The 11,133-nt window shown below is 43.7% G+C and overlaps 1 protein-coding gene and 1 long non-coding RNA gene across 2 annotated transcripts; one reads left to right on the top strand and one right to left on the bottom strand.

The window, feature by feature from the left end:
• Window positions 1-352: 352 nt before the first annotated feature.
• LOC119888723 (NACHT domain- and WD repeat-containing protein 1-like) lies at window positions 353-10,349 on the top strand (the record flags this gene model as incomplete). Its single annotated transcript, XM_038699423.1, is given in 14 exon segments — window positions 353-470; window positions 776-814; window positions 817-840; window positions 843-938; window positions 1,120-1,317; window positions 1,968-2,090; window positions 2,166-2,365; window positions 3,217-3,474; window positions 5,948-6,038; window positions 7,756-7,904; window positions 8,365-8,638; window positions 8,842-9,395; window positions 9,617-9,722; window positions 10,027-10,349. Coding segments are annotated over 14 exon segments (2,541 nt in total), but the record flags the coding sequence as incomplete, so codon positions are not given.
• Window positions 8,517-10,088, bottom strand: LOC119888733. Its single transcript, XR_005441942.1, has 3 exons — window positions 9,579-10,088; window positions 8,698-9,371; window positions 8,517-8,621 (listed from the first exon to the last, which is right to left on the bottom strand). It is a non-coding gene; the product is annotated as an uncharacterized LOC119888733 (long non-coding RNA).
• Window positions 10,350-11,133: the final 784 nt, after the last annotated feature.

Raw genomic sequence — 11,133 nt, 5'->3', positions numbered from 1 at the left:
CCGGTACCACGAGGTTAATAGTAAAAACAATCTTAATTTATAGATAACTTTTCAAAACTGTGTTACAAAGTGTTTTCACAAGAGCAAAGACGATATCACACACATATAACAGACAACAAGATGCCCAGTAAAAGCGAGATGTATCAGGTCCACCAGGTGATGATGCAATAATAATAATCCAATAACATGGTGATGCAAATACTCTGGACTTTTAAAGTAACAAGTATTTTACTCGTAAAAGACTCAAAGATCTGAGTATTTCTTCCAGCACAGACAGAAACTGACAACCTGACCGTGGGAGGGATTTCCTCTTTGTTCATGGTCTGTTTTGATTGGTTCTACGGTCCCGCAGGTCCCGCCCCAGCCGCTGTGGTTTGCTCCGGGATTGGCTAACGTCAGGAAGCTCCAGGAGCTGCCCTATCAGCTGCTGCATGCAGGTCTGTGGGAGGAGCTACAGCAGGAGGTCATCGGTGAGATGTGGGAAATATAATATAAATAACTAATGCTTTTATTACAAACATTAAATAATAAATGGATTATAATCCAGTCTTTCTGATGAAGTACATTGGATAGATTTATATTTACGTGCATTAGAGGAGTGTGAGCAACTTTAATCTCATTTGTGAGTCATCAGTCATGTAGATATGAAAATACCAGCATGCAGATAAAAACCTCAGGACGAATAATTAATAAAATCTGGATATTATTGGTCACTTAATGTGTAATGTTCATATTTAAAGTAGATTATCGTGTTTCAAAGTGTTGTGTTTTTCAGGCAGTGCCGAGTGGCTGTACTGTAAGAGCAGGGTCTGCGGGTGTCCAGTGTGATCCAGGACCTGGACAGTGCTGCCAGTACATGGACTGCACTGAGACCAGGCTGGTCCGAGACACTCTGGTCCTGATCAAACCAAGTCTGGACTTCCTGGACGGTCACATGGGTCAGTTATTCTGCGTGGAAATACATACAACGCACAAACTGTCTGTCAGCATTTTACTTTTCTGAGGTTGAAAGAACCTGAAACAACATTTAGAACAAAAAACGTTCCTAAATAAAAATGAGTTAATGAAAAACGTGTTTAAGATGGAAACAAGCAGTAATATGTTTTCTTCTGGTTCCAGATATGTCTCTGTTTTACACTGAGCTGTTAGCCAGACTCTGCGCCTTGGCCACGCCTTTCCCCTCTGTGATTGGCCGGCTGTGTAGCCAGTGCGAGGAGTGGTTACTGACGTGTCCCGAGCCGATCCTCATTCCCAAGTGCAGTTTCCTGCAGCAGCCAGGGGGGGCGCTACAACACACACTGACCGGACTGCAGGGAGGTCAGAAGTCTGAAATGTTACAGTGATTCCTGTGAGTGTTGATGTCGACCCGTTCTCATCTCAGGGCGTCACGTGGACGCTTGAAGGAAAACAAAGACCCCTTGGCGTCGCTTTTTAACGCCCTGGGCTCCCTTTAGCGTTGTTTTTGTATGTGTCGGGCTCTGCGGTCAAGTTAGCAACAGTAAATAGGCTTTTTACATAAAACCAGAGCTTAACATTGTGAACATCAGTTTGGTCAGGTTTAGTACTCGTACCCGTGCGTCCCAAACACCTTCCTCAGACCTTTCTGTTAGTAGAAGTACTTTAGCGCTGCAGGGTGTGTTGAACTATGACGTGAAACGGTGCCACGTTCCTCGTCCCCTGCAGTGTGCTGTTCTTCATGGATCTTGTGTTTTTGTCCAGTTTTGATAATAACCAGCTTTAAGTGCCCCCTTCAGGTGTTCATCCTCCTCCTCTTGGGCTTGTTGGTATGTTGTCAGCTCGGCGGAGCAGGATTCTGGTGTCAGCTGGCTTATTGCTCCAGAGGCTGGGGATCTTATTTTGACCACAAATACAGGCCGAAGATTTGTTTTCTCAGATTGTTCAGCCTTAAGAGGGAGTTTTGTGAGGTGTGAGAGGTGCAGCAGATTTACCTGTCATCATCTCTTCAGGTGTTCTCTGTATGGACGTCGGTGTGGAGGCGGAGCTTCTGGTTGCAGGCTCAGATGATGGCGTGGTGGCGGTCTGGAGCCTCGCTGCCCAGCACCTCATACACTCACTGCTGGGACACACAGGTCGGTCTGCGTTGATGAAATATTATTATTATTATACTAATAATAATAGTTTCCTGTGTAATCCGTGCTGTTTAGGTGCAGTTCTATCGGTCAAAGTGATTGACAGCTCCACTCGCTGCCTCTCATTGGCTGCTGACGGCTCCTTGAGGAGGTGGAGCCTGATGAACGGCCAACAGCTTCTCTGCATTCAGGAGGCGGTGCCTGTTGACTCCACCCCTTCCTCAGTACACCTGCACCTGTCTGAACTACTGCTCTTTGTTTACACCAGTACACAGGTACTGATATTACTAATACTACTGATATTACTAATACTACTGCTTCCACTGCTAATACTACTGATATTCTTGCTGCTACTACAACTATTATTGGAGGTGGACTGAGCTCCTCGCTGAAGTCAGGACAGCAGACATCAACCCCTCGCTAGTATTTCAGAAAAAGAACATCTTGTTCTGCAGCACTGAGCGTGCACTCCCAGTGTTTGGCTGCTATCTGGTTCTTGCTGCTACGTGCTTTGCAGTGTTGGGAGTAACGCAATTATAGGAACGTATTGCTTTTTGCAGTAACGCAGTAATATAAGGGCCGCTGTGCCGCTGTACCTCGTGCAGCTGTTAATCAGAGGGTAAATTTATGTGACCGCCTGATCCACAGATATCACTCTGCACCACTAAAGCCACCTTACATCTTACTTATTAGAATAATGCACCGTTATACGGCAGTGAAAGTCTGTAAAGCATCACAATTCAGAGACAGTTAAATTGTAATGTGACTAATTACTCTCAAGTGACAGAAATAATCTTTAAGGTATTACATTTCATTTAACAATTTAAAATCCCATCATCTCCTGACCACAAGTTAATTATCTTGATACTTTGTCATGATGAGAGAGACGTTTACTTTTGATAATGGGTCAATTATCTCAAGATATCCCGCCTACTCATGGTGGGATAGCACGTGGTTTATGGCACGTGGTTTATGGCACGTGGTTTATGGCACGTGGTTTATGGCGTGCGCCAGGCGGCTGTGTAAAAGTTGCTTCATCTTGAATCACAAAATTAGATTCCCACGACTAGTAAAACATAATTCAGCTAATCTGCACGTTCCATTTTCAAACCTGTTGTTGTCCCAGGTGAAGGTGTGGAGGCTGGACGGCGCTGAGCTCCTCAGCAGCAGTGATGAAGGCTCGGTGGTTCTGGGAATTCTGGGAGAATCTGTAGTTTCTCTGTCTGATGCTGGCGTGGTCAGAATGTGTCATCCTGTTAACGGCACTCAAACCGTGGAGACTCAGCTGGAGTACTCGCGGAGACGACTGACTCTCGTGAACTGTGTGACTTCACCCAAACGTGGCAAAGTGTTCATGGTTTCTACAGACGGACTCCTCCGTCAGGTGCGAGTTTCATCCGTCTGTTTTTGGTGTTTTTGGTTTTTAGTTATTTATTAGTTTGTTCATTCAGTCATCTTAAAACAGTAAGTGAGTGAAAAGGTGTCGGGTCGGAAATAAGGACCGGCCAGGCCAGTAAAAGACCTGGTCCCTACCCTAACCAACGTAATAAACTCAATAAAATTACTCTATTAGATTTCTTCTTTAGTCAAAAGACTGCGTAGTCAAAAACTTCACTGGAGACGGTCAAGAGTCGGTGCAAAAGAGTTTATTCCAATAAAGGACCGATAAACCCGAGCAACATCCCTGCAGGTCTCAGGATGGAACCGAGTTGGTGGTCAGCGAACATCGCCTTATATTCACCTTAAGCTCCACCTTGTCCCTCCCTTCAGGTGGGCGTTACTCCTTAACTCCTCCTTCTAGGTGGGCGTTACATCTTAACTCCTCCTTATCTCCTCCTTCTAGGTGGGCGTTACTCCTTAACTCCACCTATGGTGTTCGCTGACCACTCCTCCCCTTTGGTGGATTTCTTATCCTCTACTGCCTCTAGTGGCCTTTTTCTTGTACTGTTTTACCAAATTAACCCTTTCATTAATGTTACAATTTCCACTTTTTAACTATTATTACATGTAATTATTGTTACCATTTATCTCTCTTTATATTTTTTTACATTACTGGATTAGAAATCCACCAATATGTTTCAACTTCAGTCCCACCGTATTTTTTAAAGTTACACAGGCATAGTTTGACACCATTAAAACTTAAACACTTACAATCGTATTTTTTAAAAGAATTGATAAGGAATAACATATTTCATACATGTATAACGTGATTCAATGAACAATTACATGATTTAGCAATGCCAACCATGAGAGTGCTTTGTCTCATACAAGTTAACTTTCAGCAGCGCAGAGCTTGGTTGCATGCAGTACCTAGCCGTACCAGGTGCCATAAATCATAACATGTCATGATCTCATTCTTGGCTTCAGTTCGCGATGATCTCAGCCCTGGCGTACGTGACTTTCTGCATGTGCCTTGCTTCTAATGAGTGGGTTGCGGCTGGCTAGGTTTTGCCTGCGCGGCCTGAGCAGCTCCTCTGCTCATTAAAAAAGCACACGTTCATGAATACACAGAGTATAAGAATAAAATATGAGTTTAAACTCACTCCTTAAACACTCAGTAGTTATACACTCAGTAGTTAACCTTTACACTATAAAATAACACTTTAAATGGTGACAATGTAGACCACCATTGCTCTAGTAATAAATGATAACAATTTAGGCTATAATGCTCCAAAATAATTCACAACAAAGGCTCAGGCTGTTACCAATCAAATCTACCCACCTGTAAAGGATATAAAGAAACAAAGACATTATTTATTCACCTTTACAAATAGCATTTTCCTGAACACATCTTGAAAAAGAGTTGCACATTTTATTACAACAACAGAAATACATCTTCCATTTAATCTCTTTGTTTGCTTTTTGAAAAGTAAACTTAAAAATACCTCTCAAATCATATTTACTTTCCTGTACTGAAAAAAGCTTTAGGACACAGTGTGGACGTGACTTTAAATTAGCCCTGAACATTATCTGCATTATTTTATAATAATACAAGTACTTTAATTTGATTTTGATTTTGATTTGTGTGACCATAGTAACCAACTTTATTAATAATTTGTATTGCCTGTTTTTGCAGTAAGATTATTGAATTTAAAGTTTCATGCAGAAAGACATAGAAGGAAGAAAAAGTGAACAATAAATAATATGCAAAGCTTTATAATTCAATATATCTCTTGATTGTCTTTCATAGTTTTCCTTTTATATATTCAATATGCTCGTACCAATTTAGTTCATGATCGATCAATCAAAGACTCAAAGACATATTTTCAGTTTTATGTCCTTTATTACTTTCTGATTTCCCAAAAAACATAAATTGAGTTTTTATATTGAGAGACAATTAATTCACATCAAACCAGCTTAAAAAGAATTTCCACCTCACAGTATGTCTGTTGACCTTTAGTGCAAAAAGAAATAATAAACCTGCAGATGTTAGTTTTGTTTGGATAGTTTGGTCCATGGAAAGAAAATTTGCTTTTCTTGTGTCAGTTCCTTGAACGTCCGAAACTTTATATATAATAAAAACTGTAATGTTGTATGTTTGAAATAAGTAAATGAAAAAATCTGATTCAATTACTCACTTTAAAATTCAGTTTAATTAGTCCACCTGTGCAAAAGTTTCTCTGAATTAAAATGACTAAAAGTACAGATTTCATTTGCAAATATGAATAAATTTTATTTTCTATCTGTATATCTTAAGTTGAATATTTCTATATGTCTTGTGAATTGAGTGACAGCACGGAGCTGAGGCGGCGTTCGTAGGTCACAGCTGATATGAACCAGCTGACCCAAGTACTCGTTATTAAACTTCTCTTACTGGTGATCAGAACTCATGATGAGATTTTCTTTCCTGTCTGCAGATTTCCAGGACGGGGAAACAGACAGCCGTCGAGTTTCCTCTGCTTCCTTCTTTGCTTTCAGTCACTGAAGATGAAAAAATACTGATAGCAGGTACGAACGTTTTAAATCATTTTAGTCCTCTGACCGTTGATTTCTTTCTTTTTCACACGTGTGAAAACCAAGCGCCAACGTCAAGGTCTGAAAAGTGAAGCCGGTGCTGAAACACCTTAAACCTGCGTTCTCTCTGCTGATGAGTTTCTGGTCTCAGTCGCTAGTTTCAAGTCTTCTTCAACACAGCATGATGATCATTTAGTAAATTATGGTCCCATTGGATGATGATGGTGGTGGTAATAATAATAATCCAAAGGCTGAAGATACTAGATACTAGTATAACTGGATAAGATGATAATAAAAATCGGATAGACAGTGATCCTTATTTATAGATCACTGTTCATGTTACAAAATACTTTCAAAAGTGCACAGACAATAAAACACAAAATAGTAGGTCGGTTAGTACAATTTGTTTTAAGCCTGTTTGTCGCTAGCCAAAATTAGCATCCCAGCTAATAGCACAGTCTACACAAGCAAATAACAGACCTTGTCCTCACATGGTCACGTCCGGTTCCAAATAACCAAGATGGCGACGACCAAAACGCCAGACTCAAGGCATCAAAACGGTAGTCCATAGAAGAACGGGTGACGTCACGGCGCCTACATTTACTTCTTTCTAAAGAATCTAAAAACAGTCTGTGGTTGAAGAGGTTGTATTCTGCTCATTTTCAGGTTCCTCATCTTATTTAGAGTTTGTACCAGAGCAGGTTTACATGGTTATATTTGTGTCCTACTGCACATTGCTGCAGCTCCTCTTTTCAGCCTGTGTTGAAGGCTTCGTTTTAGCTATGGAGTGATACATCTCGTCTTTTAATGATCTTTGTTGGGAGTTGCACATGCTCAGTTCCTAGTTAAGGACTACTAGCCAATCAGAAGCAGAGAAGGGCGGGTCAGCGAGAAGCCGGTAAACAACTCGCTCCAGTCCGTGTTGCCGACCGGCTCGGCAACACGGACTGGAGCGAGAGTTTCAGAGCGGTGAGTTATTAATCTGTATCCATAAAGTTTTAACTGAGCTCTGTCTCTACATCACAGGAACAACTTTATGTCCACTGACTGCCTGGAGGGTAGCTAGTGTTTGGAAGGGAGAGGAGAGCTGTGTGCTGCAGCTCGCTGTTTCTGAGGGCGTGTCGGAGTCGCCGCTCGGCGAGCGTTATATGAGGCGCGTTTAGCTTTCATCCCTGTGACGTCACAGGGATGAAAGGGAAGCGGCTGGACTACAAACGAGCTGTTTTCAGTTCAGAGCAGAGTTTTCTGTGGGAGATGGGAACTCACTTTGGGCTTTTTCACTTTGCAAACCTGTTACATGCACAAAAAAGATATTTACTGTAACTCAGTAAAGGAGAGGGGAAAAGCCAATAAGCAGAATACCACCTCTTTAAGTTAAATATCACCTGTTTTTCGACCTGACATATGTACCACTTCAAAGGTAAATAGATAAATGAAAATGAACAGCTCCCGTTGCACCGACTTTGGTTCCTACTTTTTCTCAAACAGCTGCGGCTGCAAAGAGGAAAACCACTACCCATAAACATTAAAAATCTCTGATTGGCAAGTGCATTTAATTGCTGTTAATGAGAAATTATACAGGCAAATGACTGAATGCAGTATTAAGCTTTTATTCATGTTTTAACAGCTCAGTTTTCACCATTTAAGCGTTTTTTCAGACAAGCAGCAGCAAAAGTCTGACTCTCTCTCTCTGTGTTTCCGTCCTCTGCAGGCAGCGATCGGACTCTGAGCCTCTTTAACATCTCCAGAGACGAGGTGGACGGATTCCTCAACCTCCAACATGACGACAGCGTTTTGTCAGCCTGCGTCTCATCAGACCGCCGGCTGCTCGTCTCCGGAGCTGCCGACCAACTCGTACGAGTAAGAGACCAAGTTGTATTCATTTAATTCAGCGTTTCTCCTTCTGTGTGTATAAATATCTAAAAGTAAGTCAAAATGTATTTCTATCATTTTCTATCAGTGCTCGGTGGCCAAATTAACGTCTTGATATATATTTTATTACATGAAATAAATATAAAATTATATTGAGGGCCCCACGGTTCCCTTGCAGCAGTAAAGGGCCCTGCAGGAGCTTCTTTCTGGCTTCCCTTAGTCAGATTCCCTGCAGCTGAAACGCTTTTCCTGAAGATTAACTCTGTTCTTATGAAAGTTTTTAATGTCATGTTTTTTTTTCAAAATATTGCAGAAAAGGCTTCAAACAGCTCAAGCTTCATGAATCTCAATGCAAACTAAAACATACAAAATGGCGTGAGACGAATCAGCATCTCTGACCAGAACCAGAACTCCACAGTATTTATGCGTTACGAACTTTCTTTGTCAGATCTGGTCGGTGACCACCGGTACGTTGTTGGACGCTCTGTGTGGTTCGTACGCTCCCGTCACCGCAGTCCTTCTGTACAACGGCTCTGTGGTTTCAGCCTCGTCGGCCGCCGCCGCCATCCATCGGTGGAGTCTGAAATACGACACCCGCCACAAACCCACCGGCCACATCCCCGCAGGCTGCGCCCACGTCGCCATCACTACAGACGGAGATCGGGTTTTCTACGTCCGAGAGCAGAGCCAGACCGAGGTCATCAGCTGGAACAGCAACACAGGTCAGCGCAGAGAATAACCAGATCATCAGTGCTTTTTGCTCGTGGTTACGGATATTTACCTCCACAAGCTCGCCTAGTTTGGTAATCGCGTTCATCCAAGTCACAAATGGAAGCGAATGTGTGTCGTGTTTTAAACAGCACCGTCAGCAGGTGGAGATACCTGCTGTTGCGGCTCTGAAACCTCCTCCTGGATCTCCCTGCAGGTTCTCCATTGGAGCATTTGGCGGTCTCCGCTGAGGTTTGCTGTCTGGAGTTAGCTCAGCGCAAACGCTTGCTGCTCTGCGGTCTGACCAGCGGCACCATCCTCATCTACCCGATGGCCCTTCCCCAGGAGACGCTCTGCATCCCCCCTCCGGAGAGCCTCTCCAGGGTGCTCTGCCTGGCCGTCGGCTCCCAGGAGAAGCACCTGGCGGTGGCCTACGAGGACTCGTTGTGTCTGTTTGAGATCACCAACAGAGACGGCTTCCCCACAGTGGAGGGACCCCTGGAGAGGTTCCCGCTGTCCCTCCTCCACTCCCCGCTGTCCTCCATGGCGCTGCTGTCCAAACGCCGGCTGCTGTACGGGACGATCTGCGGGGAGGTGAAGCTCCACGACTTCAGCCGGGGCAGCAGCTCCGATCTGGAGCCTCATCGCAGCAGAGTGACCTGTGTGACGGCAGGTAACTGGGGGGACCACGCCCTGGTGGGCTCTGAGGACGCCGTACAGAGGCTGTGGGGCCTGAACCCGCTGGTCCTGGACCACACCATGGAATACAAGGTCATTACTTTTACTCTCCAACCAACAACATGGACAGTAACACAAAGACAGAGACACATATCAGCAAGCTTGTATTTTAAATGCTGATCATTTATTAGCAGTAATATTAACATATAATAAATAATATAACGTAAGCTGATGTCAGGCTGTTTTAGGTCTTTAATAATTATTATTATTACGTACAGCAATCCTCAGTCTGAGTTTTTTCTGCTGATGTTCAGGGGTTTTTCTTCGAGGGCGTCCTCTCTGCTGCTTTCTCTGAGAGCGACCAGTTCGTCTTCACAGGATCTCAGGACAGAAGCATCAACGTCTGGGACGTCGCTACAGGTACGTACCGGTGCGGTCCAAGAGGTCTCCTCCAGTCACCCGTGGCCGCCACTAAAACTGGAGCCAGAACACCTCAAACTGCAAACTTTAAGTCAATTATGACTCTTTTTATTTTGAATGTTTGATCCACGGAGGTTTTTGTATTTGTAAAACTTTCCTCAATTTTAAAATCCGTAACTTCATCACAATGTGAAGTCTCTGGGCCGAGCGGGAACTCGCGGGCCAAATACTTCTGTGCCACAAACCCCAGAAGTAAACTACTAAATTCTGATTGGACTGAACCGTCACTCTGTCTTCCTGTCAGGAAACCTGCTGTATGTTCAGTACGTCGACTCGCCCGTCGTCAGGATGGTGACCTTCAGGAACGGCTTTGTGGGCTTGTCTCAGCAGGGCTCTGTCATCAGAGAGGTGTTTCGCTGTCCGGACCACATCAGTCCGGACCACAACCCATTGAGAAACGTCAAGGCCCAGTACCGGGTCACCTCCAGGGAGAAGAACCGGGACGGCCAGCAGGCCCCCGGGTCCAACCTCCAGGACTTCAACCCGGCCCAGCTCAATCTGAACCTCATGAGCACGTTAAGAGCCAAACCCTCCTCCACCTGTCTCATACTGTAGGACACCGGGTCCCTAACTGGGGCCCCAGGACCTCCAGGGGCCTCTAGGTTTTAGGGTGTTTCAAAAGAAAATGAGAAAAAAATGTATTTTCATAGTTAAATTTAATTGTGAGCAGGGTAAATGTACATATGGCTCTATAATGTAAAAATAACATTTTCATTAGAACGTCCTCATATTTTTACCAAAATATGGCTAAATTCTTTCTTCTGCTTGTTGATGCACCTGATTCAGCCATATTTTGCCAAAAAATGTGAATGAAGTAAAATCGTTCGGGTGGACAGAGGACTGGTTCATCATGCTGCAGAGGTGGTTGGACAAACTGACCACAGCTGCTGTCCTCAGAAGACACAAGAGGCCCCTCTCCCGACTCCAGGGGGTGAGTTTTTCATTATTTTCAGTGGAATATTCCTTTAACAGGCCTGTGAGTGACAAAAAGGAAAATAAACACTGTCGGTGTAGAATATTTGATGCCTAAGTCCCTCCCCTTCCGGTGGACCACCACGGGACCTTTGGAAAAAATTACACACATGATGTTTGTCAATTTAAAATCTACATTTGAAAGTCGCAGTTTGATGTAAAACTGTTGAGGTATAAGACTGTGAAAATACATAATTACACAGGCCGCAAATACGTGACGTCGTAACTGTTTCTCTCAATGACTGAAGCTAACGTCAAAGAACTTCCATGAGAGGATGATGTGATAAAAGGACAGAGAGTCGTTGGATTAAACACAACAGGCGAGATATATTTCTGCGTGGAACACAGCTGAGTTATCTTATTAGCAGCAATGAACGTT

The sequence above is a fragment of the Micropterus salmoides genome, unplaced genomic scaffold (assembly GCF_014851395.1).
Source record: "Micropterus salmoides isolate LMB-PRFRI ecotype aquatic unplaced genomic scaffold, ASM1485139v1 Ms_hic_scaffold_5, whole genome shotgun sequence".
NCBI lineage: Eukaryota > Metazoa > Chordata > Actinopteri > Centrarchiformes > Centrarchidae > Micropterus > Micropterus salmoides.
The sequence above is the reverse complement of the archived record's forward strand: the minus strand, read 5'-3'. Positions and strand labels throughout refer to the sequence as shown.